General features: G+C 38.6%; 1 protein-coding gene across 1 annotated transcript in view; it reads left to right on the top strand.

Annotated features, from left to right (window-relative positions):
- QRFPR (pyroglutamylated RFamide peptide receptor) overlaps positions 1-16,120 on the top strand; it is a 114,730-nt gene extending 98,610 nt beyond the window's left edge. Inside the window, exons 4-6 of the mRNA XM_082247956.1 lie at positions 2,776-3,011; positions 13,416-13,513; positions 15,383-16,120. Of these exons, the coding sequence (XP_082104082.1) occupies positions 2,776-3,011; positions 13,416-13,513; positions 15,383-15,753 (705 nt within the window). The 3' untranslated portion in view covers positions 15,754-16,120. The remainder of the gene's footprint in view (positions 1-2,775; positions 3,012-13,415; positions 13,514-15,382) is intronic.
- Positions 16,121-17,892: the final 1,772 nt, after the last annotated feature.

Raw genomic sequence — 17,892 nt, 5'->3', positions numbered from 1 at the left:
GTGTGAGATATAGAAGGACTCTTTTTCACTCCGGACTATTTGTTAACACTTCATTTATAATTGTAATTCTTTGCAGTTTCGCACTTTATTTGCACTTATCACAGCACTGAATATTGTGTGTATCCTAAATCATATACTCAACTTCTTTCAATATAGTATTTACTGCATCAGACCTGCGTGTTATTCTTCTACTTTGCTATCAGAGAGCTGTTGTGTGTGCAGAATATGTCTAAACCTAGAGTGTCAGAAGGGTTGAGGGGTTTACAAGGTCAAGGCAGCACCAGAGGACAAGCATCATCCAGCGGCTCCTATGGCATTAGTTGTCAAGTTTCTATTTTATTGTGTGGCTTTATAGCTATGAAGGAGAAAAAGAATTGGACTTTAATGGCACAAGTACTAAAAATTATATGTTTTATTAAGGAATAGTATAAAATTGTTGAACAAGAAATCAAAGGAAAAACAGACAAACATACAATCTTAAAAATAAGGCGTACAGCTTCAAATACATGTGCAAATTCCGTCACACAAAATGTAGTAAATATAATTCTCAAATGACAACAACAGTAGAATACATCACATATTTGATATGTTCATGAGATGGCTGTAGAAGGAAATGTACAACCGTCTCTGAAATCCGTCTATACAGTGTTGATAAACAGACGTTGAGTTAATCCAGGTTGCCCTACATGTTTCGCTTATTACTGTAAGCTTCCTCTGGAGCAAGTGGTACATGAAACATCTGAGTGAGAATCAGGTGATAAGTACTTACAAGGTGGATAAACCTTACAAGATGTAACAGATAACAAGGGGGTTTATTCTTTGAGACTGGAGTATGCTGCCTATACATGCACCAATGTTATCAGGGCTGTATGGTAGTATTTGTAATGGAGCCCATAAGTAATTGTCTCCACATGACCAGGTATAAGATGCTTATAAAGGGCATCAAATATGGAGCCTGACAAGGGGGACCCCGAAGTCGGGATGCCAAGAAGGACTCAAAGGCTTCAAAACTGATACAGCCAGGTGTCTAAAAGCACCAGTCTAAAAGCTCCAGTCTACAGGAATAGTGAAAACATGTAGGGCAACCTGGATTAACTCAACGTCTGTTTATCAACACTGTATAGATGGATTTCAGAGACAGTTGTACATTTCCTTCTACAGCCATCTCATGAACATATCAAATATGTGATATATTCTACTGTTGTTGTCATTTGAGAATTATATTTACTACATTTTGTGTGACGGAATTTGCACATGTATTTGAGGCTGTATGCCTTATTTTTAAGATTGTATGTTTGTCTGTTTTTCCTTTGATTTCTTGTTCAACAATTTTATACTATTCCTTAATAAAACATATAATTTTTAGTACTTGTGCCATTAAAGTCCAATTCTTTTTCTCCTTCTCAACTCCTATTCTAAGGGATGTGGCACCTATATAACTCTTGCGCCTAGGCATCCTGCGGCCTGGTAGCGCATTATATAATCTATTTATAGCTATGAATGTTTGCATGGGTAGATGTTAAATATATAAGCAATGTATGCATTTACACAAAAGCAATTAACATTTTGTATTGTCCTTAATCTCTGATATCACAAGCCATAGTAATCATGTCAAGTCAGTAAATGTTATTATGCATAGTTACTTGCTTACCTCAACAAAGTGTACACAAACACTAAGGAGAGTATTTATAAAAATAAAACTAAAAAATCGCAGAGCTACAAAGCTGCAGAATTCAGTGCAGTGAATGTCAAAAAAAAAAAAAATCAAATGTTGCCTATTTTGTCAGGAAACTACAATGTTATAGACACTGCAGTAGATTCAGCTGATGATCATAAGAAATACATGCTTGTTTACTATGATTATCAGCTACACCTAGTTGTGAAATTTTCCTGATTCACTCTATTTTTATGATTAGAGAACATCCAACCTGGAGAGAAATAGCCTAGTAACATTCAATTTAGCTGACATTTTTCGTAGATGCACTATTTAGCATTATATGACTACGAGCTTTATGATTTTTACCAGGCTAGTATTTCTCATAATGTTATTTGTGAGCAACTTCCTAGGACAGTGGCTTTAAAGGAGGCTGCACTAAGTATCACAACGTACATCAAAATTATACATTTATTGTGCTTTCCTTTTCTGGTCTCCTCTGGACATATATAGCTGAATTCAGCAAGATATCTGTAGTGGTAAGGGACTTAGGGGATATAGCATGTAGTCAAAAAGCATGAAACCATCTCATCTTTCTGTTGTTTGTTGGCCTATACAGCTGAAAAATAGATGTGAATATAAAGCAGACAGCATGATTCCTCCAACAACACAATGAACAAGATATTAATATTCAACTCTCGATTCACTTTACCTCCAGAAATCAGAGAAATGTGTTGGTGTATTAGAGTAATGATCAAGTTTAGAAAAGAGGGAAAATGACTGTCTTGTTCAGATCTTTTTTATTGGAGCAAAATCATTATGGATTTTATATAGTGATGTCAAGTAAAGATCAAACTTTGTATAGTAAATGTATCAACTGATCTAAAATCATCTTATGATATGTAATTTTGTGGTTGGAGGCAGGCTGCAGAACTTGATTGGTCTTTTTTGATATGTTACTATATAAAGTCCTAAGTGACTATGTTTATTCTAGCTACTTTGGTCAAATACAAGCGACATACGTTTGACTGTTAAGCCATTGTATACATGGTATTTAGTGTAATATGCCATATTTATTCCATGATTAGGTTTTTAATGTGTTTATTGTTGTTGTATTTCAGATTAAATATGACTTTTTGTATGAAAAACAATACGTGTGCTGCTTGGAAAAATGGAACAGACTTGTTCACCAGAAAATCTACACAACCTTTATTCTAGTGATCCTGTTTCTCCTTCCACTAACATTGATGCTTCTGCTCTACAGTAAAATTGGCTACGAACTCTGGATTAAGAAACGAGTTGGAGATGCATCAGTGCTTCAAACTATCCATGGCAATGAGATGTCTAAAATAGCCAGGTTAGTTTTATATTTATTTAGGTCTGTAACCAATCATTGTCAATTAAAGCCCACTCTGGGATAAAGTCACCCCATCTCCACACCTTCTGTCCACCTGTAGGCAGGTGCAGTTAGGCTTCCCACCTGTAGGTGGCCTAGTGCCATTATTGCATGGGAATGGTTGTCTTCTAAGGTCTGTACAGTCCAGTGGCTTGAAAGAGGAAGGTAGTCTGATTGGACACCAAACTCTCAAGATACTTTGGTGGCCATCTTGGGCCAGGGAAACTTTTAAGTAAAGAACCCCACATTATTTTGGCGCACTTCTGATGAGTGTATGGTAGATAGAGGAACCTGCTTGTGAGGGATAGTGCTTAGCACAGGGTCATGTTCCAGATGAGGAGAGATAGCTCAGGGAAGTCTCGTTCTTAATTTCAAACACTCTGGTAAGTGGTGTGTTGGTGTGGAGCCAGAGCAGACTGCAGAAACATCCTCTGCCTATTCAAAGAAGGGTCGCTACCCCTGGTAACAAAATCTGTCCCTAGGTAACATATACTGTAAATATATGTCATCTGGATTTCTTATACTGGTACTGAGGAACAGTTTGTTTTTTGCTGTAACCAAATTGTGCAAGTTTTGATATATAAAGCTTTTTGGTGCGCTATAAACTGTGTGAGAATATTTCCTCCCAATACAAGGTACCTAATTCAGTTAGCCCCCTACACACTGGCCAACTAACTAATCACTATACCAGTATAAACCCTATATAAAAGCCCCCCTTAATGTGCCCATAGCCATTGTCATGTAACACGCTGGCAAAAAGCCTTCTACTGTTCTGTTTTACTTCTTTGGGTGTCCACATCACTGCCTGCATGAAAGGGACATTGGATGGCTAGTGTTGGGTCCTTTAAGGATCAAAGAGAAGGTTGATGTCAGTGGAGGGAAGTGAGGAGGACCTTGGATCTCAAGGGGCAATTGAAGTGCCTGAATTAGCATTCCACCCACCTGGAAACAGCGATGGTGTGGGACTTGGATAAGGGATTTAGGTGAGTATAGCTGTCTTCACAGGGTAAGCAACCACTAAACCTGGCAGGTGAGTCAAAGGAGGTGGATAGGGAGGGATGGTAGGAAGATTTTATCAAGAGTGGGGCTTTTAAGTATATGTAAATCCATCCAGTAAAATCTTATATACGTTTTAATATATTCATATATCAAAAGTAATTTTTACTAATTTACATTTTGCAGCTTTATAAACCATACCCGGTGATCCTTCTATGAAGGTAGTTTTTCAGTCACTTCATGTTTTATCATGACAACACTGTCCCTGTCTCACAACTGTGCACTTGCATTGTGAACCTGCCACATGAGATCACAAGTGCCAATTTTATTACACAATAAGCAGGCAAAGTCAACTCTAATCACTATTGGAAAACCCAACTTAAATAATACCATGTGGCCATCACTGGAAACAGTGCATGATAACAGGGAGTGGCTGCAAGGAGTCTGCAGGAGATCATCAGCACTGAGATACAAGAAAGTATGAAAAAAAAAAAGTATCTTAATAAAAAAGACAATTTGACTCCTTTTTTGATACACAATGCTTTATCAAACTAAAAATAGTTCAGGCAATTACATTTGCTTTAGCTAGTTGGTATAATTTGTATTTCTTGCATTTGCCTGTAGAATTTGTCTTCCTATGTTGGGTTGTTTTTGTCTCCGTAAATTACGGATCTTCCATTTTTCACTCATTTGCACTGCATATATCAATTTATCGTGGTTACGTTGAGGTTTTTGGATTTTCAAGCCTCTGTGTATTGTTTGGTTTGAAAGACATAGGGATGTCATGTTTCTTAAAGGTACATCTGAGTTTTTCCTACACACAAGCTATATACTTTATTTATAGAAAGCTTGCTTAAATAATAGGATACACATCTGCACAACTCCAACAAAACTTTCTATACTATGTGTAATATGATTATCTCCTATAATTGTTAGTGTCATGTAGTAGCCCTAACCCTAGGTTCACACTTTCGGTTTTGCGCAGGCCACGTTTGTGTGGGCATGACAGCCCATTCAAATGAATGGGCTGCTGTGCCTGAAATTCTGCATAAAAAAAGGTGCACGCATCTTATCAAAAACACGGCCGCATGGAAATCACATGGTCTTTTTGACCATGCACCCACAAAAGTGCTGCATGCTGAAATGCGTGGGTGTGAGGGGGAGGTGTGAACCTATCCTAATGTTGTATTTTTTTTCAATAATTCAATCAGGAAAAAGAATGTAGTATGGCCACTAAATGGTGCCACTGATTATATAAAATAATTATATCACACAGATATGGCAAGTTTCATTGGAACTATGAACTGGAAGGAAAGAGAAAAGTGTAGTAAATTAAGCAGAAAGCATTTAATAAATAGATAAACTTGTCCTCACAAAGATGGCATGTGCTAGACATAACAGTCTGGATCACCTGAAGTGTGAACCAAGACCCCTACCTTGGCCACCAGCAAGGGCGTAAGAGAGAACATGTGATAGAATAAAGACATTGTCACTGAAGAAACACTGTTACAGATGAACAACCCCCGGAAGTGGAGGCTGCCCAATGTAGCTGATGTTCATATGCGCAGTAGGATACAGGAATGCGTTTCCAAGCTTCAAGCTTTTTCATAAGCCCCTATCCTACCCCCTTTAAAATAATCACATTTTGTTGCTTTTTAGCCTGAAATGAAGACAGGCACCATTTTTGTTTTATCCAGCTGTGTTTACTTCATGCAAATTAACATCTAAGTGAAAGATTTAACACCAACTGAAAAAAAAATGCAAAAACCAAATCACTGAGTTGGAAAAAGGGTAACTCCCTTGAGTCAGTATTTTGTTCATTCACCTTTTGCTTTAACACCTTCCCTCCCGGCCTATAGCAGGATGATGGCCCGACGGTGGCGTTACCATTCTGAGTGGACGTCAGATGACGTCCTCTCAGAAAGTTTGGCGATCTGTCACTGGCTGTGTCCACGGGACATAGCAGATGACTGATCAGTGTACCGGCTTGCTGCCGGTACCATGTGACCAATCATAGCAGGTCACATGACAATTGTACACAATGGATGGCTTCTTTTAATGCCATCCATTGTGTACAATTGTGTTGCTAGCTGTGGTTGGACAATGTGATCACATGATACAGACAGGGCCAATCACAGCCCATCTTTACCATGTGATTAGCTTTGACCTATCACAGCTAATCACAACAAAGCAATCAGTTTAATTAAATAAAATGCTTGCTTGTAGCAATGTAACTTACTGCATTAAGCAAATATAATGTGTAAAAACAAAAAGAAATCCTGATCACTTCTCCAAAGTAGCACAATGTTACTGTGTTAACATTATATTGCTCTGATCCCAGTGTGTTTAAAATAAAAAATAAATAAATGTAACAAAAAGAAATTATATAAATATATTTTGTGCTGTCCCCAGTTATTTCCCTGATCACTACCATACCAGTTATATGATGATGCTGTACAGCACTGGTGACAGTATGTAAAAAAATATATAAATATATATATATATATATATATTTTTTTTTTTCTTATTTCTTAATTTTCCCAAAAAGTTATGATAAAAAATGTACAACTTCAAAAAACTTGCCATGCCTCTTACTAAATACCTCGGACTGTCTACTTTCCATAAAGGGGTCATTTGTGGGGTATTTGTACTGTCCTGGCATTTTAGAGCATCAAGAAATGAGCTGTCAGTACACCATGATTGATTAATTTTCAGATATATATATATACCATAGTTTGCGGACTCTATCATTTTCCTACAGACTAAATAATATACACTGATTTGGGCTATTTTCACCAAAGAAATGTAGCAGAATACATTTTAGGCTAAATGAATGAAGAACCATTATTTTTTGCAACATTTTATAAAAAAATGTTTTCTTTTTAATTTTCAGGCTTTTTTCATTCATTTAGCAACATTTAAAAACCCCAGCAGTGAATAAATACCACCAATAGAAAGCTCTAGTTGCGTGGAACAAAATGATAAAAATTCAGTTTGGGTGCAGTGTTGCAAGACCACGCAATTGTCATTCAAAATGTGACAACACTGAATGCTGAAAATTGGCCTGGGCAGGAAGGGGGTGAAAGTGCCTGGTATTGATGTGGTTAATTACAGCCTTTAGTCTGTTGAGATATGTCTCTACTAACTTTGCACATCTAGACTTTGCGATCTTTGCCCACTATTCTTTGCAGAGCTGCTCAAGTTCAGTTAAATTTGATGGTGACCATTTGTAGACTGCAGTCTTCAAGTCATTCCACAGATTTTCAATGTGGTTTAAGTCTAGGCTCTTACTAAGCCATGCAAGGATATTCATATTTTTCTCTGGTCATTTTTGCTGTGTACTTTAGGTCATTGTCATGTTGGAAGGTAAACCGTCTTCCCATTGACAACATTCTTGCAGAGGGCAGAAGATTTTCCTCAAGAATTTGATGGTATTTTGCCCCATTCATTTTTTTTTTTTCTATCCTGAGTCCTGACAAGTACTCCAGTCCCTGCTGCAGAGAAACACCCCCATAACAGGATATTACCACCTCCATGCTTTACTGTAGGAATGGTGTTATATGGATGGTTAGCAGTATTGGATTTCTGCCAGACATATCAATTGGTGTTGAGGCCAAATCATTCAATTTTAGTCTTACCATAATGCCTTTTCCAATGTAACCTTTAAAATCTTCAAGGGGCATTTTGGCAAAGCTCAGTTGTGACTGCATGTGGCCTTTCTTGAGGAGTGGCTTTTTTTTTTTTTTTTTTGCAACCCTCCCATACAAGCCACATTTGTGGAGAATTTTGATATTCTTGTCACATGCACACAATGACCACTCTTTGTCATAAATTCCTGCAACTGCTTCAGAGTTGCTGTAGCCTCTTGGTAGCCTCTCTGATCAGTTTTCTCCTGGCTCTTTCATCCAGTTCGGAGCAACGTCCTGATCCAGGGAGGGTCTGTGTTGTACCAAATACCTTCCACTTCTTAATAATAGACTTCACCGTGCTTCTAGGCATTGATAAAGCCCTTGAAATGTATTTGTATCCATCTCCTAACTTGTGCCTGTCCACGACTTTATCTCAGAAATATTTTTACAGTGCCTTGCCATCCACAGTTGAGTAGCTTAGTTCCGGTACCGCGACTAAAATGCTCCAGGAAAGCTCTTTTCATGCTGAGCTAATCAAAATGACTACAGCTGGTTTCAGTTAAAAGTGAAATGGCTTTGTGTGCCACAGAGAAGGCGATTAGCTACACCTGATTGAGTTTACAAGTCATTTTTAGGAGGAGGGTGATCCTTTTTCCAACTCAGTGATTCTGCTTTTGAATTTTTAAAAAAAAATTCTGACATGTTGGTGTTATATCTTTCATTTGGATGTTATAAGTTGTATGGAGTAAACACAGCTGAAAAAAAAAAACAAAAACTGTGTCTGTCTTCATTTCAGGCTGCAAAGCAACAAAATGTGATTATTAAAGGGGGGTTATTTTTTCCTCTACCCGCTGTATGAATTTGTAAAAGGCAGAACCAAGAGCAGCTCAAGCACAGCACAATAAGGCACAGCTGGGACGTGATGCCACTGCTAACCACTGGGGGGCTGAAGAGACCCCCCTCACGGAGTCGCCAGACAAAAACTCACAACAAAGAACACGTTTTAAAAAGTGTGCAATATAAATAATTATATATATATATATCTATATATATATATATATATATATATATATATATAGATATATATATAATACATACAGTGGGTAAAATCAGTATTGAACACGTCACAATTTTCTAGGTAAATGTATTTCTAAATGTGCTATTGACATGACATTTTCACCACATGTCGATAACAATTAATGCAATCCATACATACAAAGTAACCAAAACAAATAAGTTCAGAAATTAGGTAATGTGTAATAAAATAGAATGACACAGGGAAAAAGTATTGAACACATGAAGAAAGGGAGGTGCAAAAAGGCATGGAAAGCCAAAACACCGGCTGAAATCTATGAGTAATTAGAAAGCAACCCTGCCCCTTGTCAGTGCAAATTAATAGCAGCTGGTTCAGTCCCAACTAATGGCCTATAAAAAGGAGTCTCATTACCAAGGTGTCACACAAGAAACATCTCATGATGGGTAAAAGCAAAGAGCTCTCTCAAGACCTTCGCAACCTTATATTTGCATAACATACTGATGGCATTGGTTACAGAAGAATTTCTAAACTTCTGAATGTCCCAGGTAGCACTGTTGGGGCCATAATCCAGAAGTGGAAAAAACATAATTTCATCATAAACTGGCCACGACCAGGTGCTCCTTGCAAGATTTCTGACAGAGGAGTGAAAATAATTATCAGAAGAGTTGTCCATGAGCCAAGGACTAGAGTTGAGTGGACACCTGGATGTCCGTGTTCGGCGGGTTTGGCCGAACTTGAAAAAAAAGTCCGGGTCCGTGTCCCGGACTTTTTCCGAACTTTACCCGGACACCGAACCCCATTGAAGTCAATGGGGACCCGAACTTTCAGGCACTAAAATGCCTCTAAAACACCAATAGAAAGGGCTAGAGTGCTGCAAATGGCAGAAAAATGTAGTTAAGAGCATGGCAAGTGCTCTTAAAAAAAATTCCCCTTTAAATTAATTTTTTAATAGCAGATTAGAACAGCAATCTGTAGTGAAATATAGCTGAACGCTGCACACGACAGACTGATAAAAATAGATTTTTTTCTCCCTCCTCCTCCTCCTCCTCAGTGGGCTCAAGTGAGGGAAAAAAGATTATTCACTGCACCACCCCCCACACAGCAAAATTGATGTAGACTGTCCCTGTCTAATCTCCAGCCTGGCCCTAATATGCTCAATAAGATCGTTCACTGCACCACCCCCCACAAAGCAAAATCGATGTAGACTGACCCTGCCTAATCTCCAGCCGGTTCCTAAAATGCTCTAATAACTTTCCCTGCCTGCACTCCGACCTGTCCCTGCATTCTTTTCGGACACAATTTTTCACAGAATCACTGTCTGTCCCTAATGAGCAGCCAGCACGTGTGATGTGTGCTCTGTCCCTAAACTACAGCAGAATGACGCGGCGCGCTGGGGCTCTCGAACTTATAAAGACATGGTCACATGCTTCAGATGGCCAATCACAGCTACTAATACATTAGTAGGCATGGCTGTGATGGCGCACACCAGTTAAACGCTTGTTGATTGGCTGTTGAAAGCCCGCCATTAAAAGCGCGCCATTGCATACAAAACAGGAAATAAAATGACAGAATTTTAAACCCGAACATACAGTAAAGTTTTCGGGTTCATGTTCGGGGAACAAAAATCCAATTATTCGGTACGAACACGAATAATACAGTCCGTGTTCGCTCAACACTACCAAGGACCAATTGTGGAGAGCTTCAGAAAGACTTGGAATTAGCAGGTACAATTGTTTCAAAGAAAACAAGTAATGCATTTAACCGCCATGGCCTGTATGCACGCTCTCCACACGACTCCGTTGCTTAAGAAAAATCATGTTCAGGCTCATTTAAAGTTGGTTGCACAACACTTAGACAAGCCTTTGAAATACTGGGAGAATATAGTCTGGTCAGATGAGACCAAAATGTAACTCTTTGGATGCCATAATACACATCATGTTTGGAGGTCAAATGGCACTGCACACTACCCAAAAAAAAACCACGCCAACAGTGAAGTTTGGAGGTGGGAACATCATGGTGTGGGGTTGTTTTTCAGCATAGGATAAATGGAAAAACATTCTTGATAAAAATCTGCTGCCATCTGCCAGGATGATGAAGATGAAATGAGGGTGGACATTTCAGCAAGACAATGATCCCAAACACAAAGCAAAGGAAACTCGCAATTGCTTTCAAAGAAAGAAAATAAAGCTGCTAGAATGGCCCAGCCATTCACCTGACTTGAATCCAATAGAAAATCTATGGAAAGAAGTAAAGATCAGAGATCATAAAAGAGGCACACAGAACCTTTAAGATTTGAAGACTGTTTGTGTGGAAGAATGGGCCAAAATCACACCTGAGCAATGCATGCGATTAGTTTCTCCATACAGGAGGCGTCTTGAAGCTGTCATTACAAACAAAGGATTTTGTACGGCGTATTGAATAAAGTTTCAGTTAGCGTGTTTGATACTTTTTCCCTGTGTCATTCCATTTTATTACATAAAACATACTGTCTGAACTTATTTGTTTTGGTTTCTTTGTATGTATGGATTGCATGGATTGTTTCTGACGTGGTGAAAATTTCATGTCAATAGAACCTTTAGAAATATATTCACCTAGCAAAATTGTGACGTGTTCAATACTTATTTTACCCGCTGTGTGTGTATATATATATATATATATATATATATACAGTATCTCACAAAAGTGAGTACACCTCTCACATTTTTGTAAATAAACACTGAAGAAATTACACTTTGCTACAATGTAAATTACTGAGTGTACAGCTTGTATAACAGTGTAAATTTGCTATCCCCTCAAAATAACTTAGCACACAGCCAATAATGTCTAAAAGGCTGGCACCAAAAGTGAGTACACCCCTAAGTCAAAATGTCCAAATTGGGCCCAAAGTGTCAATATTTTGTGTGGCCACCACTATTTTCCAGCACTGCGATACTGTGTGTATATATATATATATATATATATATATATATATACAGTGCCTTGCGAAAGTATTCGGCCCCCTTGAACTTTGCGACCTTTTGCCACATTTCAGGCTTCAAACATAAAGTTATAAAACTGTAATTTTTTGTGAAGAATCAAGAACAAGTGGGACACAATCATGAAGTGGAACGAAATTTATTGGATATTTCAAACTTTTTTAACAAATAAAAAACGGAAAAATTGGGCATGCAAAATTATTCAGCCCCCTTAAGTTAATACTTTGTAGCACCACCTTTTGCTGCGATTACAGCTGTAAGTTGCTTGGGGTACGTCTCTATCAGTTTTGCACATCGAGAGACTGAAATTTTTGCCCATTCCTCCTTGCAAAACAGCTCGATCTCAGTGAGGTTGGAACGAGAGCGTTTGTGAACAGCAGTTTTCAGTTCTTTCCACAGATTCTCGATTGGATTCAGGTCTGGACTTTGACTTGGCCATTCTAACACCTGGATATGCTTATTTGTGAACCATTCCATTGTAGATTTTGCTTTATGTTTTGGATCATTGTCTTGTTGGAAGACAAATCTTCGTCCCAGTCTCAGGTCTTTTGCAGACTCCATCAGGTTTTCTTACAGAATGGTCCTGTATTTGGCTCCATCCATCTTCCCATCAATTTTAACCATCTTCCCTGTCCCTGCTGAAGAAAAGCAGGCCCAAACCATGATGCTGCCACCACCATGTTTGACAGTGGGAATGGTGTGTTCAGGGTGATGAGCTGTGTTGCTTTTACGCCAAACATAACGTTTTGCATTGTTGCCAAAAAGTTCGATTTTGGTTTCATCTGACCAGAGCACCTTCTTCCACATGTTTGGTGTGTCTCCCAGGTGGCTTGTGGCAAACTTTAAACTACACTTTTTATGGATATCTTTAAGAAATGGCTTTCTTTTTGCCACTCTTCCATAAAGGCCAGATTTGTGCAGTATACGACTGATTGTTGTCCTATGGACAGAGTCTCCCACCTCAGCTGTAGATCTCTGCAGTTCATCCAGAGTGATCATGGGCCTCTTGGCTGCATCTCTGATCAGTCCTCTGCTTGTATGAGCTAAAGGTTTAGAGGGACGGCCAGGTCTTCGTAGATTTGCAGTGGTCTGATACTCCTTCCATTTCAATATTATCGCTTGCACAGTGCTCCTTGGGATGTTTAAAGCTTGGGAAATCTTTTTATATCCAAATCTGGCTTTAAACTTCTCCACAACAGTATTTTGGACCTGCCTGGTGTGTTCCTTGTTCTTCATGATGCTCTCTGCGCTTTAAACTGACCTCTGAGACTATCAGACTGCAGGTGCATTTATACAGAGATTTGATTACACACAGGTGGATTCTATTTATCATCATTAGTCATTTAGGTCAACATTGGTTTATTCAGAGATCCTCACTGAACTTCTGGAGAGAGTTTGCTGCACTGAAAGTAAAGGGGCTGAATAATTTTGCACACCCAATTTTTCAGTCTTTTATTTGTTAACAAAGCTTGAAATATCCAATAAATTTCATTCCACTTCATGATTGTGTCCCACTTGTTGTTGATTCTTCACAAAAAATGACGGCAAAAGGTCGCAAAGTTCAAGGGGGCCGAATACTTTCGCAAGGCACTGTATATATATATACATATACATATGTGTGTTTAAACAGATAAATGAATAAACATTTAACAATTAAGATAAAGAATTGTTTATACAACACATTGCATGATACGTGATCCTGATTAATCAGCAACCATTTTCATGCCAGGAAGAAGAAACGAGCAATCATTATGATGATAACAGTGGTTGTGCTTTTTGCAGTCTGCTGGGCACCATTTCATGTTGTGCACATGATGATAGAATACAGTAAGTAAATGCTGTGTCTTTTAGTTAGTGCTAATGCTTGATCCTATTTTTATGGCTTTTCTTCCTCCAGTTTTTGTAAAGAGCACACATAATGAGAAGGATAATTTGTATCTAGTGGGTTCTCGAAAATTGCTTAACGAAACTCAAATTGTTCACATACAAATTGCCCAAAATTAGACACAAACTAGACTCTAGTCTAGGAGTACAATACATCTGTGTGCCACCATACAAATAACTTATGTGTAAGGCTTGGTTTGCATAGGTGACACATCAAGTCAAATGATGGTTAATCCCATTCCAGTGAGATTTGTAAATTACAGCCATGTGGCTAAAATTAAGATCCCTATATTTATGATAACGTTTTTGGAATCGGGCCTTTCATTTTTTTTTAAATGAACTAATTGTGCTGCTGTTATTATGTAATGGAATTGGGTTTACTTTGATTCTTGTCCTGCTTCCCAATTTGTTTTTAATTCTTAATTCTTTTTTAAATGTGTTTTTATTTAAAGATTAGCACAGCCCCATTTTGTGATTTTGGCCAGTAATTTATTTGGGCAGCAGGTCTCGGAAAATGTGTGTTTTTAATCCCTTACTCTGTTGGGCAATATACCCACCCAATTCCTTAACACTCTAACAGTAATGCCCCGTACACACGCACAGATTGTTGGCCGTAAATTGCTGGCCAGCGTCCGATCTGCCGATTGTAGGCTTGTTAGTATGATGCTTCCGACAATCAACTGTGAATTTTCGGCCGAAAAAAATCTGGTGTGCATGCTATAAAATTTTTGTTGGCCACCAAAGAACGGCCGATTGTTCCTCAGTCAGTACAGATTCCGGCAGACAAAAATCAGATGAGCAAGACTGGGCATTCTCAGAGAAGAAAAAACACACAGAAAGTCAACCATCACATGACATCACTTCTGAAGTTGGTTTTTGTTGGCCAACAAAAGTCCAGTGCAAGTCTAGAGCACATTTCAACCAACAAACAACACTGGACAAAAGTTGGCCGATCAGTTGGCCAACAATCTGTGCGTGTGTATGGGGCTTTAGTTCTTCCATCCAACTTTTTTTGTACCAGGCAAAGCACACAACAGCCCTGCCTGGAAGTGTCCCACTTTAACATGTTTCACTTTTATGTAATCTTCATCACAGAGATCTCTATGACTTGTCCTGCATAAGGAACATATGCCTCAAAGTGGGGTTGTCCCAGGTGAGACTGCAGTTTGCTTTGTTTGGTACAATAAAGTTAGATGAAAGACCTGACATTATCAGGGTTTAGACATCCATTTTTAATTATCCAGTGCTACTCCAGTTACTATACCACTGTGTATCTGTCTATCTGTCTATGAGAACATTATTTACCTTGGTAGTACTACATGGTGGTAATTTTCTTTGTGTGTTTATTATCATAATACTCAATATGTATACCTATTCCCAGCCAATAATTATTTGTTCTGAATAATTATAGCACCACTATTTGTTGGACTTTCTTTAGGCCATTGGAAGTTATAATGAGTCTAATCTCATTATTATAAAATACAGTATATAAATGTATAAATGTGTACACTGTATATAATAAATAATAAAAAATATATATATCCCTGTAAACATCAGAAATCCAAGTATACTTACAGTTCCATGACCTGACAAAATCACAAAGGCCTCTCAGGCCTGAACTGAGAACTACACTGTCTAGGTCGAGGCACTACCTGTTGAAAAAGGATGTATACAAAATAATGGCATGGGATAGCAATATAAGAAAAGTGAAGAATCTCCAAATTATGGCTTTAAAATTGTTGTATAGGGTTGCTAGTACAAAAAATGTGAAATTTATTTTGACAATGTTTTAACTACTGCATTTTTTTCCAGGTAATTTTGAAAATGACTATGACGATGTCACGATCAAGATAATATTTGCTGTTGTGCAAATTATTGGATTTTTCAACTCCATTTGCAATCCAATTGTATATGCTTTTATGAATGAAAACTTTAAGAAAAACTTCTTGTCTGCCATATGTTTTTGTTTCATAAAAGACTCCTCTTCGCCCTCAAGGAGACCTGGGAACTCTGGCATTACATTAACTCAACAAAAATCAAGAGAAAATACTAGTGAAGAGACCAGGAGAGAAGCTTTTAGTGAAGGTAATATTGAGGTGAAATTTTTTGAACAACCTGTTTCTAAAAGAACCTCAAAAAGGCATCTTCACTTGTTTTCCTCCGAACTCACTGTTTGTTCGTGATCATGTAAACACACAAAAATGATTTGTCATTTATTATTTAGAAAGCAGCCATTTCCTTTATTTAAAAAAGCTATAGATTGCATTCACAGGTTCCAGAACATCTAAAATGTATCAATAAATGTGTTTGTGGCAGATTTAAACATGAAAAGTGATTTGTATGCTACCTTTCAGTTGGGATTCTTTTTGCCTAAAATGTATTACAGCATACAATGGACTCCTGTCAACAGCACATTAAATGTAAAGACATTATCAGGTAACTACATTTATATAATTATATGACACATGTACAATCATCTAAAATGAATGCTATTTTTATTTCTTTTATATAAGATTAACTGTGTTTTATGAATCCTTTCAAATAAAAACATCTAAGGCCTGAGGTTATAAAGAGAGAAAAAAGTATTTTTATTTATTAGTATGGTGTACAATTGCATCCTTTTCTCTCAAGAGTTAAATTTCCTTTAAGGGTTTTACTTATACTGTACTTAACCACTTCAGCCCCGGAAGGTTTTACCCCCCTTAATGACCAGGCCCTTTTTTGCGATTCTGCACTGAGTTGCTTTAACTGACAATTGCACGATCGTGCGATGCTGTACCAAATACAATTGAAGTCCTTTTTTTCCCACAAATACAGCTTTCTTTTGGTGGTATTTGATGACCTCTGCGGTTTTTAGATTTTGCGCTATAAACAAAAAAAGAGCGACAATTTTGAAAAAAAAAACAACAGAATTTTTGTAAAATCTTACCTGTAAAATTCCTTTCTCTGAGTCCTCCGACAGTCGCCGCCGCCTCCAAATCATCACTGTTGGGTATTGACTTCCGCTCCGCAGGAGTAGCTAGGCATAAAGACTAAAGGGCCATACACACTATAAGATTTTCTGAAGACTTTTACCTTCAGATTTACCTTTTCTATGTAGTGCAAGGGCCTGCCAGATTGCATACAAATTGAAAGTGTTTAGGTTTGACCTCATATTATCTGGTTTTGGTAAATCTAAAGGAAAAAGTCTTCAGAAAATCTTATAGTGTGTATGGCCATTAGTCAAAAGAACAAAGGCATTTGCATATACACACCCATGGGGGCTGTCCCATCTGGTCAATACCCCCCTGCAGTGACCACTCCCAACTCAGTTTGGTAGCATAGCAGTAGGTAATAAGACACAACCCCAAAAGAGGGGCGGGGGCGGCGACTGTCGGAGGACTCAGAGAAAGGAATTTTACAGGTAAGATTTTACAAAAATTCAGTTTTCTCTTACGTCCTCCGACAGTCGCCGCTGCCTCTAAGTCATCACTGTTGGGATGTCCCAAAGCAGTATAGACATGAGGGGTGGGAGACGCAACCGTAGAAAAGGCAACGCAGTACCCACATCAGAGAAAGGAACCTTACATGCACAGTAAGAGAACCAGCTGGGCAACAGAAAACAATGCTCAACAGGAGCAACAGCCCAGGAAAGCAAATACCAACAGCCAGGGACCCATAAAAGAAACAAGAGTCCTTCATGGCACTGCCGCACTGAGAACCTTGCGGCCAAAGGAGGCATCAGCTGACGCCAGAACATCTACTTTGTAGAATTTGCAGTCGCAGCCTTGCACACCTGGGCCACCGAGGCCCAATGCCAATAGGCCCAGGACGCACTCACAGATCTGGTAGAGTGCGCCTTAACAGGGAAGGGTGGAACCCGTTCCTTCAAGGCATAAGCCTGTTCAATGGTCTGTTTGATCCATTTGGCAATAGTCGCTGCAGATGCAGCCATGCCCTTCCGAGGTCCCTCAGAAAGGACAGAGGGAATCCGTCTTACAAAAGGATACTGTAGACAACAGGTAAACCCTGATTGCCCTGACAACATCCAAGGAATGCAGAGCAACCTCCTTAGGATGCTTAGGCTTCGTACAAAGCGAAGGCAGGACAATGTCCTCATTAATGTGGAACTCAGAGACCACCTTAGGAAGAAAGGAGGGATGCGGACGCAAGACCACCTCATCCCGGTGAATCAGAACGGCAAGATAACGCTGCTAGTTCTGACACCCTGCGAGCCGAAGTGATCGCCACCAAAAAGGCAACCTTCTTAGACAGCAGAGGCAACGATATATCCCAAATGTTTTCAAAGGGAGCACGCTGTAACACGGACAGAACCAAGTTCA

This window comes from Pelophylax lessonae (genome assembly GCF_965119305.1).
Source record: "Pelophylax lessonae genome assembly, chromosome: 1".
Classification (NCBI taxonomy): domain Eukaryota; kingdom Metazoa; phylum Chordata; class Amphibia; order Anura; family Ranidae; genus Pelophylax; species Pelophylax lessonae.
This window is presented reverse-complemented; position numbering and strand designations above follow the sequence as displayed.